This window comes from Lichenostomus cassidix, chromosome 11 (genome assembly GCF_008360975.1).
Source record: "Lichenostomus cassidix isolate B80296 chromosome 11, HeHo_3.0, whole genome shotgun sequence".
NCBI classification, from domain to species: domain Eukaryota; kingdom Metazoa; phylum Chordata; class Aves; order Passeriformes; family Meliphagidae; genus Lichenostomus; species Lichenostomus cassidix.
This window is the reverse complement of record NC_139492.1, coordinates 946370-965608: the sequence shown is the minus strand read 5'-3', so window position 1 is coordinate 965608 and position 19239 is coordinate 946370. Positions and strand designations below refer to the sequence as shown.

Below are 19239 nucleotides of genomic sequence, written 5' to 3'. Positions count from 1 at the left end.
CTGCACTGCTGGAGGAATCCCCTTTCCCAGTTCCTGGCACTTGCATTCTCCGGCCCAATCCCGGCATTACCTCGCACCCAGCTCCCAGCACAGCAGGACACGACTGGGGTGAGAAACCCAAAAGTGCTGAATTTGAGCCCCGAGTCGAGGCTGTGGTTCCTACAGACTCAGAATGACCCCTCCCGGTGCTGGTTGTCCCCTACCGTCAGGCCGGCACAGGGACAAAGTGCTGGTGTCCCCGGGATGACCCTGGTTCTGCCCCGGCACCCACCAGCCACAGGGACTGGGTGACACGGGTGGCTCATAGCCGCGGGGAAACACGGTGACACTGGAAGGTGACACGTGGGTGTCATGAGAGGGGCTCCAGGAGCGGGGCGGGGAGATGGAGTGGCCGGTCCCGGCTCCGTGGCTCTGTGCCGGTGCCGGGTGATGGTGATGCCGGTTCCGGTGCAGCACCTGAGCCGCTGCCGGTGAGGCAGCTGTGCCGTGATGTCCGTGATGATGCCAGCGCCGGTGCAGCACTGGTGCCTCTGATGCCGGTGCCGCCGGTGCTGCCGGTGCCGGTCATCACTCCCGCAGTGCGGGGCTGGGGCCGGTGCCAGGTGCTGCCGGTGCGGGGCGGGTTCCCGGGGGTTGCGGGCGGAGCCGGAGCCGGTGCTGGTGCCGGGGGCGGTGCCGGCGGTGCCGGTGCCGGTGCCGGTGCCGGGCGGGGCCCCCGCGGGCTGCGGGCGGTGCCGGCCCCGCCGCGGTATAAAGGGGCCGCACGGGCCGGGCTGGGCGCACAGCGGCGGCGGTGGCGGGCGGGGAGCGGCGGCACCGCCACCTCCACGGTGAGTCCCGGTCCCTCCTTCTCCTTCCCGGCCCCGCCGGTGCCGGCTCGGGGCGCCCCGCGGTGCTGCGAGACTGGCGGCACCGGAGGCTGCGGGGCCGGGGGTAACGGGCAGTCGGGAGCGCCGGGGGCTGCGGGACCGGGAGGAGCCGGGAGCGCCGGGGGCTGAGGGACTGGGGGGAAGCCGGAGGGGGCTGCCCGGCAGGTGTCGCCGGGGGGTCCCCGGAGCTGGCTCTGCGCCCTGCCCGCACCCCCGCACGTGCTCCCGCACCCCCTGTCCGCTCTCGCGTCCCGGTGCAGCTCCGCAGTCCCGTCCTGCCCGCGCCGCTCGTCCCATCCCGCAGCGGGGTGGAGGTCTGCGTGCTGCCATTCCCGCAGCCGGGGGTCCCGGGCGGGGTGGAGGAGAGCTCTGGGCGGTTGTGATTTCGCCGGGGACACCCTGGTGCCTGACATGCCCGTGCCCTTCCCTGTCCTCCAGCCCGGCCATCGCTCGGGAGCAGCCGTGGTCCTGCCTGGGTGGACGGGGGGTGCCGGCACTGTACACGGTGGGGTATGCGGGACCCCTGCAGCTCACTCGGCATCACACACAGTGGGGTGTGTGGGACCCCCACACTTCTTCTGGCCCCATGGAGGCTCTGGGAAGGTGGCACCCCCAAACCAGTGACCGGCGAGGGACAGGGTGGCTGTGGGGCAGCAGGGGAGTAGGGCCATCCCGCTTTTGCGTTCTGGGTGGCCTGATGGGGAAGGTGTTCCCCCGCTCCTGCCCTGATGGTGCCCTGTGTCTCCCTAGATGCCAGGGAGCCTCTCCACGGCCCTGCGTGTTGTGGGGACCAGCCTCTTCGCCGTGGCGGTGCTGGGGGGAATCCTGGCCGCCTACGTCACAGGGTACCAGTTCATCCACACGGAGAAGCACTACCTCTCCTTCGGGCTCTACGGGGCCATCCTGGGACTGCACCTCTTCATCCAGAGCCTCTTCGCCTTCCTGGAGCACCGGCGCATGCGGGACGAGGGGCGGCCGGTGCGGCCGGGGCGCTCGGTGGCTCTCTGCATCGCCGCCTTCCAGGAGGATCCCGACTACCTGACGAAGTGCCTGCGCTCTGTCAAGCGCATCGCCTTCCCTGACCTCAAAGTGGTGATGGTGGTGGATGGGAACGGCCCCGACGACACCTACATGCTGGACATCTTCCACGACGTGATGGGCTCTGAGCACTCTGGCAGCTACATCTGGAAGAGCAACTTCCACACGCAGGGCGAGGGGGAGACGGAGGCCGGGCTGCGGGAAGGGCTGGCCCGTGTCCAGGCGCTGGTGCGCAGCAACACCTACTCCTGCATCCTCCAGAAGTGGGGCGGGAAGCGGGAGGTGATGTACACTGCCTTCCGGGCGCTTGGAGACTCCGTGGACTATATCCAGGTGGATGCATGGGCTGGGGGAACGTGGGCAGTGAATGTCCTGCCTGCACGGCCAGGCAGAGGGGCTGTGGGTGGAACGGGAGCAGCCCTGGGAATCCTCAGCAGCACTGGGTGCTTGGTGCTTCATCTGTCCCCGTGCACTGACATGAGCCACCGGGGCTGGGGGTGACTGGCCCTGGGGTAGCCGAAGGGTTGAGCCCTGCCCACACTGCTGGCCATGGGGTTGTCTCATCACCTCAGCATGTGCCCTGCTATGGTGTCCTCCTGTGCGACAGTGTGGCACTGTGTGCCAGATGCCCACATGTGGCGACAGGGGCAGGTCTCCCTCAGCGGCAGCAGCCGGAGATGGGTGTCCTGGGGAGCAGTGCCCTGGTACCCTTGGCTGCTCTGCTCCCTGCCATCGCCTGCCGGTCTCCAGGGCTCTGCCCGGTCTCGCCATCCGCGGCTCAGGCTTGCCTGGCTGTGGGCTGGGCTGTCTGCCGGGAGCGCGTGGGCGGCGGGAGCGGGGCTCGACATTCCCTCTGCCCCCAGGTGTGTGACTCAGACACGGTGCTGGACCCCGCCTGCACCGCCGAGATGCTCCGCATCCTGGAGGCCGACCCCCGCGTCGGCGGCGTCGGCGGCGACGTGCAGGTACCCTGGGAGGGAGGGCACCCCGGGGCGGCGGGGCGAGGGCAGGGCTGGGAGTGCCGGTGGGCTGCGGCACTGCTGGGGCTCACATCCATCCTCTCCCCAGATCCTGAACAAGTACGACTCGTGGCTCTCCTTCCTGAGCAGCGTGCGCTACTGGATGGCCTTCAACGTGGAGCGAGCGTGCCAGTCGTACTTCGGGTGCGTGCAATGCATCAGCGGCCCGCTGGGCATGTACCGCAACGCGCTGCTGCAGCAGTTCCTCGAGGACTGGTACCACCAGACCTTCCTGGGCAGCAAGTGCAGCTTCGGGGACGACCGGCATCTCACCAACCGCGTGCTCAGCCTGGGCTACCGGACCAAGTACACGGCTCGCTCCAAGTGCCTGACGGAGACGCCCACGCGGTACCTGCGCTGGCTCAACCAGCAGACCCGCTGGAGCAAGTCCTACTTCCGCGAGTGGCTCTACAATGCACTCTGGTTCCACAAGCATCACCTCTGGATGACCTACGAGTCGGTGGTCACCGGCTTCTTCCCCTTCTTCCTCATCGCTACTGTCATCCAGCTCTTCTACCGTGGCCGCATCTGGAACATCCTCCTGTTCCTGCTGACGGTGCAGCTGGTGGGTGTCATCAAGGCCACCTATGCCTGCTTCCTGCGTGGCAATGCCGAGATGATCTTCATGTCCCTGTATGCCCTCCTCTACATGTCCAGCCTGCTGCCTGCCAAAATCTTCGCCATTGCCACCATCAACAAGTCGGGCTGGGGCACCTCGGGGCGCCGCACCATTGTGGTGAACTTTGTGGGGCTGCTGCCGGTGTCGGTGTGGGTGGCAGTGCTGCTGGGGGGGCTGGCCTACACTGCCTATAGCCAGGACCTGTTCAGCGAGACCGAGGTAGCCTTCCTCATCTCAGGTGCCATCCTCTATGCCTGCTACTGGGTGGCCCTGCTCACCCTCTACCTGGCTATCGTTGCTCGCCGCTGCGGCAAGCGGCAGGAGCAGTGTGGGCTGGTCTTCACTGAGGTCTAACAGCAGGGTGGTCCTGTGCCAGGATCATCCTGCGTGCCATGGTGATCCAATGTGTCAGGGTAACCAACCCCGTCCCCTCTTCCCATCCCAGAACCACCATGTGCTGGGGTGATCCCACATGCTGGAGTGAACACCCCCAGTCCCTTTTTCCCCATCCCGGAGCTGCTGGGCAGCGCTGAGCGCTCCCAACCCTTGGCGTTTCTCATCAGATCTTGACATCTTGCTTTTTTCCTTTATTAATATGCTTATTTTCCTTTTATTTTCATTTTACCATCCCAAGCTGGCCATGGAGAGGCCAAGCCAGGGCTGCCCATCACCCAGCCAGGTGCTGCTGGCCGCATCCCACTGTGCCCTATGGAGCATCCTGGTGTGGAGCGCTGCTGGCCACGCTCCCCCCACCTCACTCCAGAATCTTCCACCTGTTGGTGCTTTTTATAGGGATTTCAGTCCCACCTCCATGGTGCTACAGCACTTCCCACCCCCAGGACACACGGTCTCCGTCCGGCGCGGTGCCGGCACTGCTGGCTGGTGCTGCTGTGCCCCACGGCTGCGTGTGGGTGTGTACCCACGGGGAGCCCCCCAGGCCTGTCGGGGGGTCTCGCTGCTCCAGGAGGGCAGCTGGTCTCTTCAGCTTTGCCAAAGAGCCAAGGGGGGATCCTGGCATGGAAAAACTGGGGGCCTGAGTGTTGGCCGGAGTGCTGGTGGAAACCGTTTGGAGTCACATCACGCTCTGGCCAACCCACAGCCCCATCACTACCACCCAGCCGCCTTCCCAACAGCGGGAAGATGGGGATTTAGGCAAGGTGCTTCCCAACCTTTCCCCTCCCCAGAGAATTCACCTGTGGGTCCTTTTTTCAGGACTTGGATAAAAACCCCTTTCTATGACGGAGCTTTTAGCTGTTTTTTGTTTAATTTAATACAAGGTTTTTTAGAAGAATTTTGTAGCTCTTTGGTATTGTTGCAGACAGTTTGTAAATCTATTTATTTTTGAACCTGCCAGGGGGATTTTTTTCATATTTCGGGCGGAAAGAGCTGGTTTTTATATCCTGATGGAGTTGCAGAAATAAAGAGTTGCAGTGAGGACACATGGCGTGTTTTTGGGAGGCTGCCTGGTTCCCCTGCCTGACTCAAGGGAGGTTGGTCCTGAGTCCCTGCCTGGCACCAGTGTCTCCACAGCTGCAGGGAGGGAGTAGAAGGAGACATCTCCACACTGGCACTTCTGTGGATCCCTGGGACCTGCTGGACACTGTGGCCAGCCCCTGGGGTGGGACATTGCTGCCCAGGTTCAGACAAGGTCCTTATGTACCAGGAGCTGTGTCCCCTGGGGTGACCCATAGGGTCTGTGGTCCAGACCTTTGTCACTCTCTGAAGAGTCATTTTGGGGGGCAGGAGTGACCCAGGAAGAGCTCTGGGTGCCCAGACTCAGGACCCAGCAGCCCCAGAGTTCCCTGTGCAGGACAGGGATGAGGCCCTGAATCTCCCCAGGATCCTGCTGCTCTTTCTAGCAGCAGATCACTGTTCACAGCCCACATCCTTTCCCTCACACCTTCTTGGGCACATGGGTGATGATGGGCTTGGGGCGGGTTTTGAAGAGCAGTTTGGTTTTGATGAGGGCAGTGACAGTGTAGCGGCTGTGGGACCCCCCGGGACTGGGCTGGGGGCCTCCTCCCTCCTTCACCAGCACAGCAAACGGCTTCTCCAGCTGCACCACCTTCCCATAGAGGATGTGGTGGCCCACGATGAGCACAGGGACACCCTGGGGAGAACAGAGGATGAGGGTGAGGCTGGGCTGGACTGTCCCGGGTGGGTCCCAGTGGTGTCCAGCCTCACCTCATGGGTGTAGTGCAGGTCTCCCAGCAGGCTGCCAGCCAGGTCCCCACTCTGCCGGGGCTCCACCTCACCCTGCAGCTCCACCAGCACCCACTGTGCCAGGGCCCCTGTGCCACTGCTGGGGGAGAGACAGGGGGGGTCACTCAGGGCCCAGCTGGCACAGGGGCCACGGGGACCAAACCCACGGGGCTCACCTGGAGATGATAATCTGCACCATGTCGGGATGCTGCAGGGGCTGCAGAGACATGGTAAGGGCAGGGGGATCAGGTAAGGGAGCAGGAGTCCCTGGCCCTTCCCCTCCAGACCCTATAGAATACCCCCAGGCTCTCCACCCCCCCTGGGCCCCACCGATCCCCAAGCCCAGATCTCCTCCCAGTGGGTCCTACTGCTCCCCCAGACCCACCGCAGCCCATCCCCTCCCCGCGCCCCACAGACCCCCGTGCTCAGAAACCACCACCCAAACCCAGATCCCCCTCCGGGCCCTGCAGCCTCCCCCGGACACGCCAGACCCTCAGGCCCAGATCCCTTCCGCGGGCCCCAGAGCCGCCCCGGGCCCTGGATCCCCGTGCCGCGGCCCGGTTGCGCGGGGCGCTGGGGCCCTCCAGCGACGCCGGTGCCGCGGGGCCGGTTCGGGACAGCCCGCCGGGCCGCTCGGGGCCGGGCCGCTCCCTCCTGCACCGTGCGCTCGGCCCGCTCCCGCCGCCCCGCTCCCGCCGCCCCGCTCCCGCCGCCCCGCTCCCGCCGCCCCGCTCCCGCCGCCCCGCTCCCGCACCCGCCGCCGGCAGCGCCCGAATCTCCCGCCGCGCGGCCGCTTCCGCTTCCGGTCGCGCGCGGTTCCCGGGGCAGCTCCGGTTCCGGCGCGCCGCGCGCACGTGGGGCGGAGCGGGGCCGGGAGCGGAGCGGAGCGGGGCCGGGGCGGCGGGGCGCGATGGGCGAGTTCGAGGTGCACCGGGTGCGCTTCTTCGGGCTGGTGCCGGCGGGCGTGCGCTGCCTCGCCTGCCACCCCCGCGGCGCCCGCCTGGCCCTGGCCCGCACCGACGGCGCCGTCGAGGTGTACAACTTCGCCGCCAACTACTTCCAGGAGAAGGTGAGCGCGCCGGCACGGGCCGTACCGGGCTGTACCGGGCCCGTACCGAGCCGTACCGGGCTTTACCGCGCTTGCACGGGGCACGTACCGAGCCTGTACCGTGCTCTGTCTGGTCCTTCCGATCGGCACCGAGCCTGTGCTGGGCCCGTGTCGGGCCGCGCCGAGGCTGTACCGGGCTCTGTTCGGCCCTGCTGATCCGTACCGGGTGGTACCGGTCCGTGCCGCGGTGTGACCCCCGTGATCCGCAGGTGATCCCCGGGCACGAGGCGCGGTCGGTGGAGTCGCTGTGCTGGGCGGCAGGGGACCGGCTGTTCGGGGCAGGGCTCGGCGGGGACATCACCGAGTACGACCTGTCCCGGCTGAGCGCGGCCCGAGGCGTCGATGGCGGTGGGGGACCCATCTGGAGCATGGCGGCCAACGGCACCGGCACCCAGCTGGCGGTGAGTCCCGCCGGGAGCGGCTCCGGGAGCGGCGGCGGGGGGAGAGGGTCCTGCTGTGCCCCGGGCTCATCCCGACCACCCGCAGATCGGCTGCGAGGATGGCTCTGTTAAGATCTTCCAAGTCGTTCCTGGGGGGATCCAGTTCGAGCGGAACCTGGACAGGCGGAAAGGTGGGTCCTGGCTGCAGCTCTGTCCCTCTGGGCATCTTGGTGATCAAGGGGCTGCGAGCCCACGGGGTCTCACACAGAGCTTCCCACTGCAGGCCGTGTCCTGTGCCTGTCCTGGCACCCCTCGGACACTCACATCGTGGCTGGCTCCATTGACTTCTTCCGTGTGATTGACGTGGCTTCAGGTACCTCCTGCCCCAGCAGTGATCCCATCCCATCCCATCCTATCCCATCCCCCATCACCCACCAGCCCCGCCGTGCACTGGGGATCCTCCAGCCACCCCCAACCTCCCACTGCAGGCCAGACGGTGCAGAGGATCATGGTGAACCACCAAGTGGAGAAGGCCAAGCGCGAGTGCGTGGTGTGGGCCATTGCCCTCCTCTCCAGTGGCACCGTGGTCAGCGCCGACTCCTTCGGGCGGGTGCAGTTCTGGGACTGGGAGCAGGGCACGCTGGCAGAGTCCCACGCTGTCAGCACCTCGGCTGCGCTCTCGCTGGCCGTGTCGGAGGTGGGTGAGATCCCCATGTGTCCCCCAGCCTGACAGGGATTGGAAGCTGCCGCGCTCGGTGCCTCCTGGCAGTGCCTTCCTGCTCCTCCCAGTCTGCTCCCACAACCTTGTCCCGTGTTCCTCCCCAGAAGGAGGACAGCATCGTCGTGGGCACCTCGACCGGGGCCACCTACCAGCTGCAGCTGCTGCCGGTGAAGCTGGGCGGGCTGGAGAAGCGCTGGGTGCGGACGAAGCCCTTCCAGTACCACAGCCATGATGTGCGGGCTGTGGCACACAGCCCCACTGCCCTCATCTCCGGGGGTAGGACTGCTGCTGGCACCGGGACTGGGCTGGATCTTCCATTCTGGTATGGGCTTAGCTGACCTGTGCTTGGTTTCCAGGCCTGGATGCCCAGCTGGTGATCCGCCCACTGATGGAGAAGATGCAGAAGAAGGGCTATGATGCAGTGCTCCGAAAATTCACCTTCCCCCACGTGAGTGACACGTGGACTGGGGTCTCAGGGCCAGGTGCCCTCATTGCCCTGCCAGGCTTCCTTCCCTGCCCCTGAATCCCTTCTCTGCATGCCGTGTCCCCTTTCCTGGTACATCTGGAGGCTTCTGCCAAGGAGTAGTAGAAGTTGGCAAGCTGGTCGTGCTGGTCCTGCAGGGTCTCCATCTCCAGGCTCCCCTCCCACAGGACCTGATTTCCCTGCTCTCCCCCACCCTGTGGAGTCTCAGACACCTCAGGGTGTTCTGGCTGTGCCCCAGCCCGTTGTGCCAGGCTGTGGGTCTGTGACATCCTGCCCATTTTTCCACGCAGCGACGCCTCGTCTCCTGCGCCAGGAAAGCCCGGCTACTGCTCTTCCAGTTCTCCCAGCACCTGGAGCTCTGGAGACTTGGCTCCACAGAGGAGACCGGTGAGTCACAGGTGCAGCTCTCCAGTGTTGGTGTTGACTCCGTGGCAGAGCCCATGCTGCCAACAGAATTTCGGGATTGAGCTGTCCTGGGCCTCAGGGAGGGGTCTGAGGGTCTCAGGTCTGAGGTCTGCCCCAGGATCCCCAGCTGCTCAAAGGGCCTTGTGTGGTTTTCCCACTCTCACTGATGCTCTGTGTGGTTTCTTTCCCAGGAAAGGACGGTGAGGTCCTTCCCTTATGCCAGATGCCTGAGCACCTCGTGCAACTCAAGAGCAAGGTAGGGCTGAGGGGGCTGGGGTGCCCCTGGGGCAGCAGAGGGGTGCATTGCCAGGCTCTGGGGGTCCTCTGGGCCCCCCTCAGCCGTATGATGTTCCCAGGGCCCAGAGCACATCTACAGCAGCTGCGTCTCGCCCTGTGGCACCTGGGTTGGCTACTCCACTGCCTCGCGCTTCCAGCTGTACCGCGTGCACTGTGACGGGGACAGCGTCAGCCTCAGGAAGGTCAGAGGGGTGGGGGGCTGCTGGGGTTCTGGGGGCTGGAGTGGCCAGTGTCCCTCCTGGGGAGTGTGGGTGACAGTGGGGCAGCTGCCAGTGCTGCGTTCTCCCCGCTCCCAGGTCCCCAAAGTGCCCAAGCTGCTGCCTCCAGCCTACCAGCTCCAGTTCTCTGCTGACTCTGACAGCCTCTTCGTCGCCTCTGCTCGAGGATCTGTGCACGTTCTCCAGCTGCTGGAGCCAGGGGGCTGCAAACACCTGCACACGCTTCGGCCGCCCGCAGGTGTGGGCTGGGGGGAGCTGGGGTGGTGCTGGGGGTCCCTGGACTCCATTTCTTGCCCTGAGAGGTGTGAGTCTCTCCTGGCGGTGTTTGTGCCCTCATGGCCTGGCACTGGCTGGGTGGGGGACGTGGGGCTGGGTGTCCCTGGAGAGTTTGGGGCTCCCAGCACCCCTCTCAGCTCAAGGGTCTCCGCAGGCTGCTCCGAGGCCGTTTACCTGCTGGCGCCGAGCGCAGATGGGCACTGGCTGGCAGCTGTCAGTGGGGACTGGGCCATCCACGTCTACAACCTCAAATGCTTCAAGGTGGGCCTGGGAGTGACCCCCCAGCCTCAGGGGACAGGGGACGGGGGATTCAACAGGCAGGGCTTCCCCTGGGACCCATTGCTGTATCCCTGGAGCAGGGCTGGGGTGGGTGTGTGGGAAAGGGGGGTCAGAGGCAGTCCCAGAGGTTCTGGTCAGGGTGGGTGTGTGGGAAAGGGGGGTGAGAGGCAGTCCCAGAGGTTCTGGTTGGGGTGGGTGTGTGGGAGTGTCAGCGGTGGTCCCGGTGGGTGCCATCAGTGCCCTGTCCCCTCCTGCAGCATCACTGTGTGGTGCCCACCTACAACTGTGCCGTATCGGCCCTCGCCATCCACCCCAGCACCAACAACCTCGTCATCGCCTACTCAGACCAGCAGGTAGGAGCTCTCCTGGCCCAGCTCCCTTCCCTGTGATCTCTCCCTGCCCTTCAGGGCTCTTTGGCCCCTCAGGGGGCCAGCTGGAGCTGCTGGTGTGGGGGTGCTGCCAGGCAGGAGCAGAACCCTCCTGAGCTGCCCTGCTGTCCCGTGCAGCTGTTTGAGTTCAGCATCCCCGAGAAGCAGTACACGAGCTGGAGCCGTGCCGTGCAGAGCCGGGGGCTGCACCGCGCCTGGCTGGAGAGGGACTCGCCCATCACACACATCACCTTCAACCCCAAGAACCCTGCACACATCCTGCTCCATGACACCTACTTGCTCTGCGTCCTTGACAAGTCCCTGGTGAGCCGGCGGGAGGGCTGGGGGTGCCCAGGGTGTTCCTGTGGGAGTGCTGACCTGGGCTGTGCTTGCTCCCATAGCCCCTGCCCGACGACAGCACCCTCCTGATGAACCAGAGCACCCTGAAACAGCTCCCAGAGACGGCCAGGAAGCGGCAGCTCCACGCCTTCAAGATCTGCAAGAAGTTCCAGGTGGGTGATGGTGTTGGGGAGCAGGGTCAGGGAGGTGCTCAGGCTCTGGAGGGGGAATGTCCTTTGGATAAGGACAAGGGGGAATGGCCTCCCACTGCCAGAGGGCAGGGTTAGATGGGATATTGGGAAGAAATTCTTCCCTGTGAGGGTGGGGAGGCCCTGGCACAGGCTGCCCAGAGAAGCTGTGGCTGCCCCTGGATCCCTGGAAGTGTCCAAGGCCAGGTTGGACAGGGCTTGGAGCACCCTGGGATAGTGGAAGGTGTCCCTGTCCGTGGCAGAGGATGGAACATGGTCCCTTTAAGCTCCCTTCCACTCCAAGCCATTCCCTGATTCCATGATTCCCATCTCCTGCCCTGCAGCCCCTGCTCTTCATGGATCTATTGGATGAGAACTGCCTAGTTGTGGTGGAGAGACCCATCATGGACTTCAAAACCCAGCTGCCACTGCCTGTCCAACAGAAGAAATTTGGCACCTGAGAGCAGTAGAAGCCACTCCAACCTTGGGAACTGTCTCTGTGCTGCCTTCCTGGAGCACTGTAGGAATTTTCTTAGGGTGCTGTAGGAATAAAACCTCACTGTTCTGTACACCTCCAGGCTCAGGGCTCATCCTTGTTGTGCAGGACTCCCTGTTGTCACACCACCCTTGTGTCATCATATCCTTCCAGTTCTCCTCCCCAGCACTGCGGGGACAAGGTGACACCCCAAATTCCATTCCTTCTCCCTGTCATTGTCTAATCCCAGCGTTGGCTTCTCTCTCTCCCCAGCAGCCACATGGGTCCTTGGGTGCTGCCTGGGGCTGGGGAGCCTTGTTCCCTAAGGACAGGGGTCTGAGTGCTGCGTGGAGCAGGGAAGCCTCGTTCCCTAAGGATGGAGGGAGTGAACTCGGCGATCCAGAAAGATTTAAGGCATGAAATAAATCGCAGCGCGCCAAATAAATCTCGACGCCAGACACGGCCTGCGGGGGCGTGGCTTCATCGGCCCCGCCCTCCGGCGCGACCAATCACAGTAGCGGCAGCTTAGCCGCCAGGGCTGCGATTGGCGGCACTGGCGACGGGGCGGGGCGTGCGCAGCCCGTCCCCCCCGCGCCCCAGAGCCTACCGGAGCGCGCCATGCGGGCGGGGGCGGGGCCGCCAAGCCACGCCCTCCCGCCGAGCCACGCCCCTTCCCCGGTGACCGGCGGCGGTGGCGGCGGCGGCATGGCCGTGTGGACCCGGGCTTGTAAAACGGGGCTGCTGGAGCTTCTCCTCCGGGAGCGCTGGGTCCGTGTGTCTGCGGAACTGACTGGGGAAACGCTGAGCCTAACGGCGGAACCGGGAGCGGGGGATCCGTCGGTGGTGAACGGCGTGGTGAACGGCAACGCGGAGGCGGCGGCGGCGGCACCCGGTTGCGTGAGGAGGGTGCGGGTGGTGAAAGCGGAGGCGGGAGGGCTCGGGATCAGCATTAAAGGAGGTCGGGAGAATCGGATGCCGGTGCTGATCTCACGGATCTTCCCGGGATTGGCGGCGGAAAGGAGCGGGGCGCTCCGGTTAGGCGACGCCATCCTCGCCGTTAACGGCGTCGATCTCCGCGATGCCACCCACGATCAAGCTGTGCAGGCGCTGAAGAGAGCCGGGAGGGAGGTCATCCTTGAAGGTAACGCCTAAACCCCTTCGCTTCCCCTCGCATCCCCGGTACGGGCCCCTGCTGCTCTCCTGTCCCCCTCCCTGCTGCTCCCCGGCCGTTACCGAGTCCCACCACACCCCCCTGCCGCTGTCACCGGACTCCGGGACCCTTTTTGCCTCCCTTTTCCGGGTGCAGGATGCCACTCCCCCACCCCAGTCCTGGCGCGTATGTGTGTTTAGCCCCAAAACCCCCGACCCCCGGATGGCCCCCCGGGGACAGGGACAGCGGTGTCCCCTTCCTGGTCGGCCTGTTCCCTGTGCGGCAGGATAGGGACCCCTCACAGCTGGGGACAAGGACAGGACGTCTATGCCGATTGTATCCCCTCCAGACAGACTTGGGACCCCCAGAGACAGACCTGGGGTTCCCCAGGATAAAATTGCTGTCCCCTGGCTGTGGCATCCCCCTGAACAGGTTGTCGCTATCCTCGGTGACAGAACCCTCAGGCTGGGTTGTTGTCCCCAGGGAGGGCTGTGACCCCGGGCGTTGTTCGAGGTCTGCCTATGTCCCTGCGGGCTCGGTGTCCCCGTGGGCCCTGTGCCCACGGCACAGCTGGCTCGGGACTGGCCTGATGGAGCCACCAGCTCCTGCCCGACCTGTTCCCGGCAGCCCGACAAGCTCGGGCAGGACCTGCCCAGCCCGGCGGTGCAGCACGGGGCTCTTGCCAAGGGGCACCGCGAGGACATGAGCCCCTGTGGCACAGGTCAGGGTGGCCCATATGTACAGTGCTGTGGTGCCACACACGCTGTCCTGGCGTCCTGGCATGTCCGTCTGTCCTCTGCTGCACGAAGCTGCTCCATGGACACAGTGCCTGTTGGGCACAGGGCATGGGGACAGCTGCAGTTGCTTGCCTGCCTGCTGCTGGCACACTGCGCTGGCATGAGGGGACATGGCTGGGCTCCCTGGTGTGGGCACACCTGGCACGAGGTGCTTGGCCGTGGCTGGGGTGCTGCAGGGGCCAAGGTGGAGCAGCGGCGCTGGGCTGGGTGCTCTGGTCAGAGCCACTGTTGGACACAGCGAGAGTCCCCACGGGACCCTGTGCCAGATTGAGCACATCCTTATTCGTGCTGCCCGGCCTTTGATCCTGTCCCACAGGAGCTCCAGCCCCGTGGTGTGTTTGTCCCTCGCTTCCGCCACGGGCACGGGCACCGCGGCAGACGCCTCTTTCCTTCCTTTCTCTTCCTTTCCCTTCTCGCTGTGGCTGGGCACTGCTGGTCCGATGGCTGTGGTGGGACCATCCAGTGGCCAACTGGCATCAGTGGGCTGGTGGGGAACACTGACTGTGCCATGCAGCCCCATCTCTTCTCACCAGCCCTGGAGCTGTGACCACCCTGGCAGGTGCCAGAGCTTCTCCTGGGCCCTGTGCCAGCGGTGGAGGGGGGACCATCAGCCCTGCACCAGCATCTCCGTGGGGCTGATGCCACCCATCCTGGGGGCTGGGTTTGGCTGCAAGGCCCATGTCAGGCACCTCCCCCAGGTGCCCACAGGCCTGCTGCCCCGGGGGTAGGGAAGTGTTCTGTCCCTGCGGGAAGCTGTGGGTGCGGTGCTGGCCATGGTCACTGCCTAGGGCACAGCTGGGCACAAACTTTGGGAAAGCTGGTCAGGGCTCCCTGCTGGGTGCAGGGGGCTCAGCCCCAGTGAGGCTGTGTGCAGCCGGAGCAGCCGCCTTCCTGCGGCGGGACAGGCGAGGGGCGCAGGCGACAGCTGGGTTTCCTCTGTGGTGAGCATGTAGGTGGGGCGTGATGGTGGCTGTGCTAGGGCAGCAGTGGCTGTGCTGGTGCAGCTGTGTGCTGGTCACAAGCTCGCCAGAAGCAAAAAGGGTGGTTGCAGGTGCCACTGCCACAGTGCCAGCCTCATGCACGCTGGCATGAGGTGCTCCGTGTCCTGCCTGCACCATGGGTGCGACCCACTAAAAACGGAGCCAGTTCTGCTGCCCCCTCCATGGGCAGACAGTCCTGGGCGTCCACCATTCCCAGTCACCACAGGGCACCCACACTCCTCTGGCAGCACCCTGGCACAGCACTCGGGCTCTGGTGCTGCTTGCTGTCCAGCTTGGCCTCTCACCCTCCCAGCTCCATCGGGGTCAGTGCCTGCACTGCAGGGTTGCAGCACCGTGAGCTGGAGCCCCATGGGCTGAACTCCCTCCCAGTGCTGGAGGCAGCTGCCCACATCTGGCAAACATCTGCCGAGTGGCCCCGCAGCGGGAGCTGCCGGCCGTGCCGCTGCCCGCGGCGCTCCCTGCCCTGCCCGGCCCGGCAGCGGGATTAGGGGTGCAGGGACGGCGGTAATCCCGGGATCAGCGCGGCGGCAGCTAATATTAACTCGTGTGCTGCCCACAGCAAGGGCAAGCGCCTCGTGGCAGCACCGTGGCTCAGCAGAGCTGGTGGGAAGGTGGGAGACTGGTGTCTCCTGCCCACTCCCCACCCCTGCTGTCCCACCCCTACTCCCCCATCCCACTCAGCAGCCCTTCTGTGAGGCATTGGCAGCAGCATAGCCTGGGCCCCACCAGCAGTATTGCTCCGTCTCCAGTGAGCCTGGCTGTGGCATTGTGCCGGCTCCAGGATCCTTTCACCACTCACTTCCCAGTGCAGTACAGCCTATTTGCTGTTTTGGTTTGGTTTTCCCTCTCGTTGCCCCATCTCCATCCCCAGCGTGTCCCTCCCTTGGCCTTGGCTGCCGGGGCTCGGTGCAGGCTGGGCGGGGGTCCAGAGGTGCCGTCAGCAGGGTGGTGCAGGGGTGGGACAGTCTGGGGGGAGCAGAAGTTGGAGCTGGTGCCTCCTTCCTTCCTTCCCGGCCTGGAGAGACGCGTGGAGCCGGGATGTCTTGGCTGCACACCCTCCTCTCCCTGTGGAGCGGAGGCGGCTGCCGTCGGGATATGAGCGGCAGTGCCGGGTCAGCATCGCCTGCAGTGCTGGAAACTTGGCGGGCACAGTCCTGGCTGCTCCGACAGCGACAGGGCAGGATGGGACCAGGATGGGCTGCAGCCTGACCTCCTGCCCAGCACCATTGTCCTGCGCCGCCTTCCCCTTCCTACAGCCGCGCCGGCAGCGGGATGAGCTGCCAGCACCGTCCTTCACTCGGGACGTCCCTGACCCGGACAGGGTGGGACCCCCCAAGACCCTCCAAGCCTTAGTATGTCAGGGTCACATCACCCTATCAGATCAACCCTGGGGCACAGGGCTGTGGCATGGGGGTGCAGGACCCTCCACAGCCCTGACTGTCCCCCCACTTCCCCCAGTGAAGTTCATGCGGGAGGTGACCCCCTACATCAAGAAGCCGTCGCTGGTATCAGACCTGCCATGGGAAGGGGCAGCCCCGCAGTCCCCCAGCCTGAGTGGCAGCGAGGACTCGGGGTCCCCCCAGCACCAGGGCCCCCGTGACCGCAAGGTGATCCCCCTCAAGATGTGCTTTGCCGCCCGGAACCTCAGCATGCCTGACCTGGAGAACAGGTGAGGGCTGGGGCTGCCCGTGGGTGCTGGTGTGGGAGATCCTTCTTCCCAAAAACCCCCAGGACAGGGCTGGGTCTGCCCACCGGTGCCAGTGTGAGGAGCCCTGCACCCCGTGGACACCCTGGGTATGGCTGGGGGCTGCCCCTCGCTGAGGCCATGACCCTCTGCTTTGCCTGCTGAGCTGTGGAAGAACAGTCCAGAGGGTTTGGCCAGGGCCAGAGCTACACCATGCTCCCCCTCAGACCCCTGTCAGCACCCCTGCCTTAAAATGAGGGCTAAAAGCCCTGGCAGGTGGAAGTGCATGGTAGAAGCCCCAAACCAGTGCAGCCAGGTTGCTATGCTGGGCACAGGCAGGGGCTCAGTTGGCTGGTATCCCACCGCAGGCTGTGTCCCCCTTCCCTCGCAGGCTGATCGAGCTGCACTCGCCGGACAGCCGGAACACGCTGGTGCTGCGGTGCCGAGACACGGCCACGGCCCACGCCTGGTTCAGCGCCCTGCACGCCAACATCACCGCACTGCTGCCCCAGGTCCTGGCCGAGCTCAACGCCACGCTGGGCTCTGGCAGCCCCACGGCTGGTGGCCGGGAGGTGAAGCACATTGCCTGGCTGGCCGAGCAGGTAGGCACTGCTGGGATATGCTGGGATGCTCCCAGGGGTAGCAGTGCCAGTGGGATGTGCTGAGGATGCCACTGGGACTGTGGATGCAGCTAGAGCACCCAGCCTGGGTACTGGCTCTGCTGCTCTCCCATCCAGCTGTGCCCTGGTGATGGCAGCATTTCCTGCACCCTCAGCCCCCCTCTCCCATTGGGATTTCCTAGCTGGAACCCCTTATCACACCCTCCATTTTCCATTAATTCACTGTCTGACAGCTGCAGCTGGCCCTGGCAGTGCAGTGAGCCCCGGGCTGCTCACAGCTTGGTTTCCCAGGATGGCAGTGCTGTGAATGCTGCCCAGCAATGAGGAATCTCTGGGCTGGGGTCCCTCTGGCCACGGGCTGTGGGGTTGGGGTGCCTGGGCAGTGGTGGGCACCCGAGTGGGGAAACAAAGAGAGCACATGGAATCCTAAAATGCCACATTGCTACAATGCCCTTCATGGTGCTCTGGTGCCCAACAGGTGCGCCTGGACGGTGGGCGGCAGCAGTGGCGGCCAGTGCTCATGGCAGTGACAGAGAAGGACCTGCTGCTGTATGATGGGATGCCCTGGACCAGGGATGCCTGGGCCTCCCCCTGCCACAGCTACCCACTGGTGGCCACCAGGTGAGCGGGGGCTTGGCCCCCTTGGGGACCGGTGCCCCTCAGCCAAGCCGTGGCTCTGCCTCTCAGAGCAGGGAGGAAACACCAAAATGCTGATGGGCACAGTGTGGCATGGTGCCATTACTGCCATCACACCTCTGACCCCCATCCATCTGCTTCCCCCCCAGGCTGGTCCACTCAGGCTCCGGGCGCCGCTCGCCCGCGCTGGGCTCGGAGCTGACGTTTGCCACACGGACAGGCTCACGCCAGGGCGTGGAGATGCACGTCTTCCGCGTGGAGACCCACCGGGACCTGTCTGCCTGGACACGTGTCCTGGTGCAGGGCTGCCACGCCGCCGCCGAGCTGATCAAGGAGGTGACAGTGGGTGAGTGCTGCGGTGCTGGGACCCCTGGTTCCCCCTGTGTCCCCCCACTCCAGAGCTGCAGGGGCTGACAGTAGCTGTGCCTGCAGGCTGTACGCTGGGCGGGCAGGAGGTCCAGCTCTCCATCCACTACGAGGGTGGTTTCACCATCTCCCGGGACGAGCCGGGCGCCAGTGTCCTCTTCCGCTACCCTTACGAGCGGCTGAAGATGTCTGCGGATGATGGCATCAGGACCCTCTACCTGGATTTCGGGGGCCCTGAGGGGGAGCTGGTGAGGAGGGAGCAGCCAGGCTCACCCCCTGGTTTGGGAGTCTTCCTCCAGGGGTGGTCCCTGCTTTCCCACATCCCTGCAGCATCCCAGCTGCCCAGACTCATTGGGTTTGGCTGATTGGGACCCCTGTGATCCCCAATGTCCCAGTGGGGTGTGGGGGCAGCTGACACCACTCTCCATCTCCCCCCAGGCACTGGATCTGCACTCCTGCCCCAAGCCCATCGTCTTCGTCCTGCACACCTTCCTCTCGGCCAAAGTCACACGCATGGGGCTGCTGGCATAGGTGCCCCAGCCCCCCGCCCTGTCACGAACCAGCTGAGGGTCACAGAGGGTCCCCCAACCTCTCCTGCCCTACCGGTGCCTTGCTGGGGCTGGGATCACTGCCCTGAGAGCTGCCGGGAATGCGGCAGGACGGCTGCAGGAGGTGAGCCCCTCCTGCCCCACACCAGCACTCCTGGCCCCCCAGTGCCCCAGGGGGTCGGGCAACACTCACCAGCTTTAATCCTCTCGGGGCTGAAGCCATCACTGATCTCACCGCCTGTGCCTTGGAGTGGGGCCAGCTCGGCCCCCCTGCCTGGAGGGCCCCTGGTGCTCCCTAACCCACGTCCAGGGGAGCCAGTGCCCCCCTGCCTCGGGGCTTCCCCCAAAGAGGTCACATTGTCCCCACATGGGACAGGGCTGGGGCTGTGGGATCCCCCATTGCTGCACGGCAGGGTCCCTGTGCCCTGCTTAGGGTAGGGGGACACATTTATCTTACAGGGGGTGCTCAGGGGTGCAAAGGGGGTGCTTGGGCCTGAAATACTGATCCCTGGGGCTCAATCCCCACTGCCCCCCACCAGTGACCCCCAAATCTCCCAAAGCCAGAACAAACGCCATGTCTCTGCCCTGGGCCAGGTGCTGGGGCTGCAGGGACCCCCGGGGCTGTCCCTCCCCAGCCGCTGCCGCCTGTGCTCCTCCGCCGGGGCAGTCCCGGGGCAGGACATGTAGATTGATGCACTTTCGCTTTTTGTACTTTCCCTCCCCTCGGGGGCTGCTCCCACACCCTGGGGAGCTGGGGGCACCCAGGTCGGGCCACAGTGGGACCCCCAGGGCTCCCTGCTCCCGCCAAGGCCCCACTCCACCCCAGCCAAGCTCCTGCACAGCTCTCTGCTTCTGGGGGGCTGTGCTGGCCAGGGGTGCTGTGGAGTCCTATGGGGTGCTGGCTCGGGGTGCTGCTCCCCTCCTTCTATTTTTGTATTCTTTGTAAATCGCTATTTATATCAGATTGCATTTTCCAGGGGCTCCAAGTCTCGTTGTGTCTGGGGTGGGGATGGTGGGAGGAATGGGGGTCTCTGGAAGGAGGGGGGATGCTGGGGAGCCGGGGTGATCTCTGGGGTAGGTGGGGCAGGGTGTTCTCTCTGGGGAGCTCTGAGGGGCTGGGGCAGCTTTTACAGCAGGGGCAGCAGGGCCAGT

At 65.3% G+C, this 19239-nt stretch overlaps 4 protein-coding genes across 4 annotated transcripts; 3 read left to right on the top strand and 1 right to left on the bottom strand.

The window, feature by feature from the left end:
• Positions 1-713: 713 nt before the first annotated feature.
• HAS3 (hyaluronan synthase 3) lies at positions 714-4984 on the top strand. The gene is made up of 4 exons (XM_085071298.1): positions 714-830; positions 1620-2240; positions 2771-2872; positions 2976-4984. The coding sequence occupies exons 2-4, from the start codon at positions 1620-1622 to the stop codon at positions 3897-3899; spliced, it is 1647 nt and encodes a 548-aa protein (XP_084927424.1). The 5' UTR covers positions 714-830; the 3' UTR covers positions 3900-4984.
• Positions 4848-6023, bottom strand: CHTF8 (chromosome transmission fidelity factor 8). Its single transcript, XM_085071299.1, has 3 exons — positions 5924-6023; positions 5730-5847; positions 4848-5655 (listed from the first exon to the last, which is right to left on the bottom strand). The coding sequence occupies exons 1-3, from the start codon at positions 5974-5976 to the stop codon at positions 5440-5442; spliced, it is 387 nt and encodes a 128-aa protein (XP_084927425.1). The 5' UTR covers positions 5977-6023; the 3' UTR covers positions 4848-5439.
• Positions 6024-6573: 550 nt separating this feature from the next.
• On the top strand, positions 6574-11379 carry UTP4 (UTP4 small subunit processome component). The gene is made up of 16 exons (XM_085071296.1): positions 6574-6816; positions 7065-7256; positions 7342-7426; positions 7519-7608; positions 7724-7932; positions 8061-8232; positions 8313-8404; positions 8731-8827; positions 9037-9101; positions 9202-9324; positions 9439-9598; positions 9791-9897; positions 10173-10268; positions 10422-10607; positions 10685-10795; positions 11155-11379. Exons 1-16 carry the CDS (start codon positions 6658-6660, stop codon positions 11269-11271), a joined length of 2061 nt encoding a protein of 686 aa, XP_084927422.1. The 5' UTR covers positions 6574-6657; the 3' UTR covers positions 11272-11379.
• A 520-nt stretch (positions 11380-11899) lies between these two features.
• Positions 11900-19061, top strand: SNTB2 (syntrophin beta 2). Its single transcript, XM_085071297.1, has 7 exons — positions 11900-12426; positions 15692-15902; positions 16309-16519; positions 17016-17158; positions 17323-17519; positions 17606-17787; positions 17978-19061. The coding sequence occupies exons 1-7, from the start codon at positions 11904-11906 to the stop codon at positions 18068-18070; spliced, it is 1560 nt and encodes a 519-aa protein (XP_084927423.1). The 5' UTR covers positions 11900-11903; the 3' UTR covers positions 18071-19061.
• The last annotated feature ends 178 nt before the right edge of the window (positions 19062-19239 follow it).

Excerpts from the sequence above, each read along its gene's own strand:
- HAS3 (XM_085071298.1), top strand. The coding sequence starts at position 1,620 with ATGCCAGGGAGCCTCTCCACGGCCCTGCGTGTTGTGGGGACCAGCCTC. Across the intron at positions 2,241-2,770 it reads ACTCCGTGGACTATATCCAG|GTGTGTGACTCAGACACGGT; the intron begins GTGGATGCATGG and ends CTCTGCCCCCAG. Across the intron at positions 2,873-2,975 it reads GCGTCGGCGGCGACGTGCAG|ATCCTGAACAAGTACGACTC; the intron begins GTACCCTGGGAG and ends TCCTCTCCCCAG.
- CHTF8 (XM_085071299.1), bottom strand. The coding sequence starts at position 5,976 with ATGTCTCTGCAGCCCCTGCAGCATCCCGACATGGTGCAGATTATCATC. Across the intron at positions 5,848-5,923 it reads GTGCAGATTATCATCTCCAG|CAGTGGCACAGGGGCCCTGG; the intron begins GTGAGCCCCGTG and ends TCTCTCCCCCAG. Across the intron at positions 5,656-5,729 it reads ACCTGCACTACACCCATGAG|GGTGTCCCTGTGCTCATCGT; the intron begins GTGAGGCTGGAC and ends TGTTCTCCCCAG.
- UTP4 (XM_085071296.1), top strand. The coding sequence starts at position 6,658 with ATGGGCGAGTTCGAGGTGCACCGGGTGCGCTTCTTCGGGCTGGTGCCG. Across the intron at positions 10,269-10,421 it reads TCGCCTACTCAGACCAGCAG|CTGTTTGAGTTCAGCATCCC; the intron begins GTAGGAGCTCTC and ends TGTCCCGTGCAG. Across the intron at positions 10,796-11,154 it reads AGATCTGCAAGAAGTTCCAG|CCCCTGCTCTTCATGGATCT; the intron begins GTGGGTGATGGT and ends CCTGCCCTGCAG.
- SNTB2 (XM_085071297.1), top strand. The coding sequence starts at position 11,904 with ATGCGGGCGGGGGCGGGGCCGCCAAGCCACGCCCTCCCGCCGAGCCAC. Across the intron at positions 16,520-17,015 it reads TTGCCTGGCTGGCCGAGCAG|GTGCGCCTGGACGGTGGGCG; the intron begins GTAGGCACTGCT and ends GGTGCCCAACAG. Across the intron at positions 17,520-17,605 it reads GATCAAGGAGGTGACAGTGG|GCTGTACGCTGGGCGGGCAG; the intron begins GTGAGTGCTGCG and ends CTGTGCCTGCAG.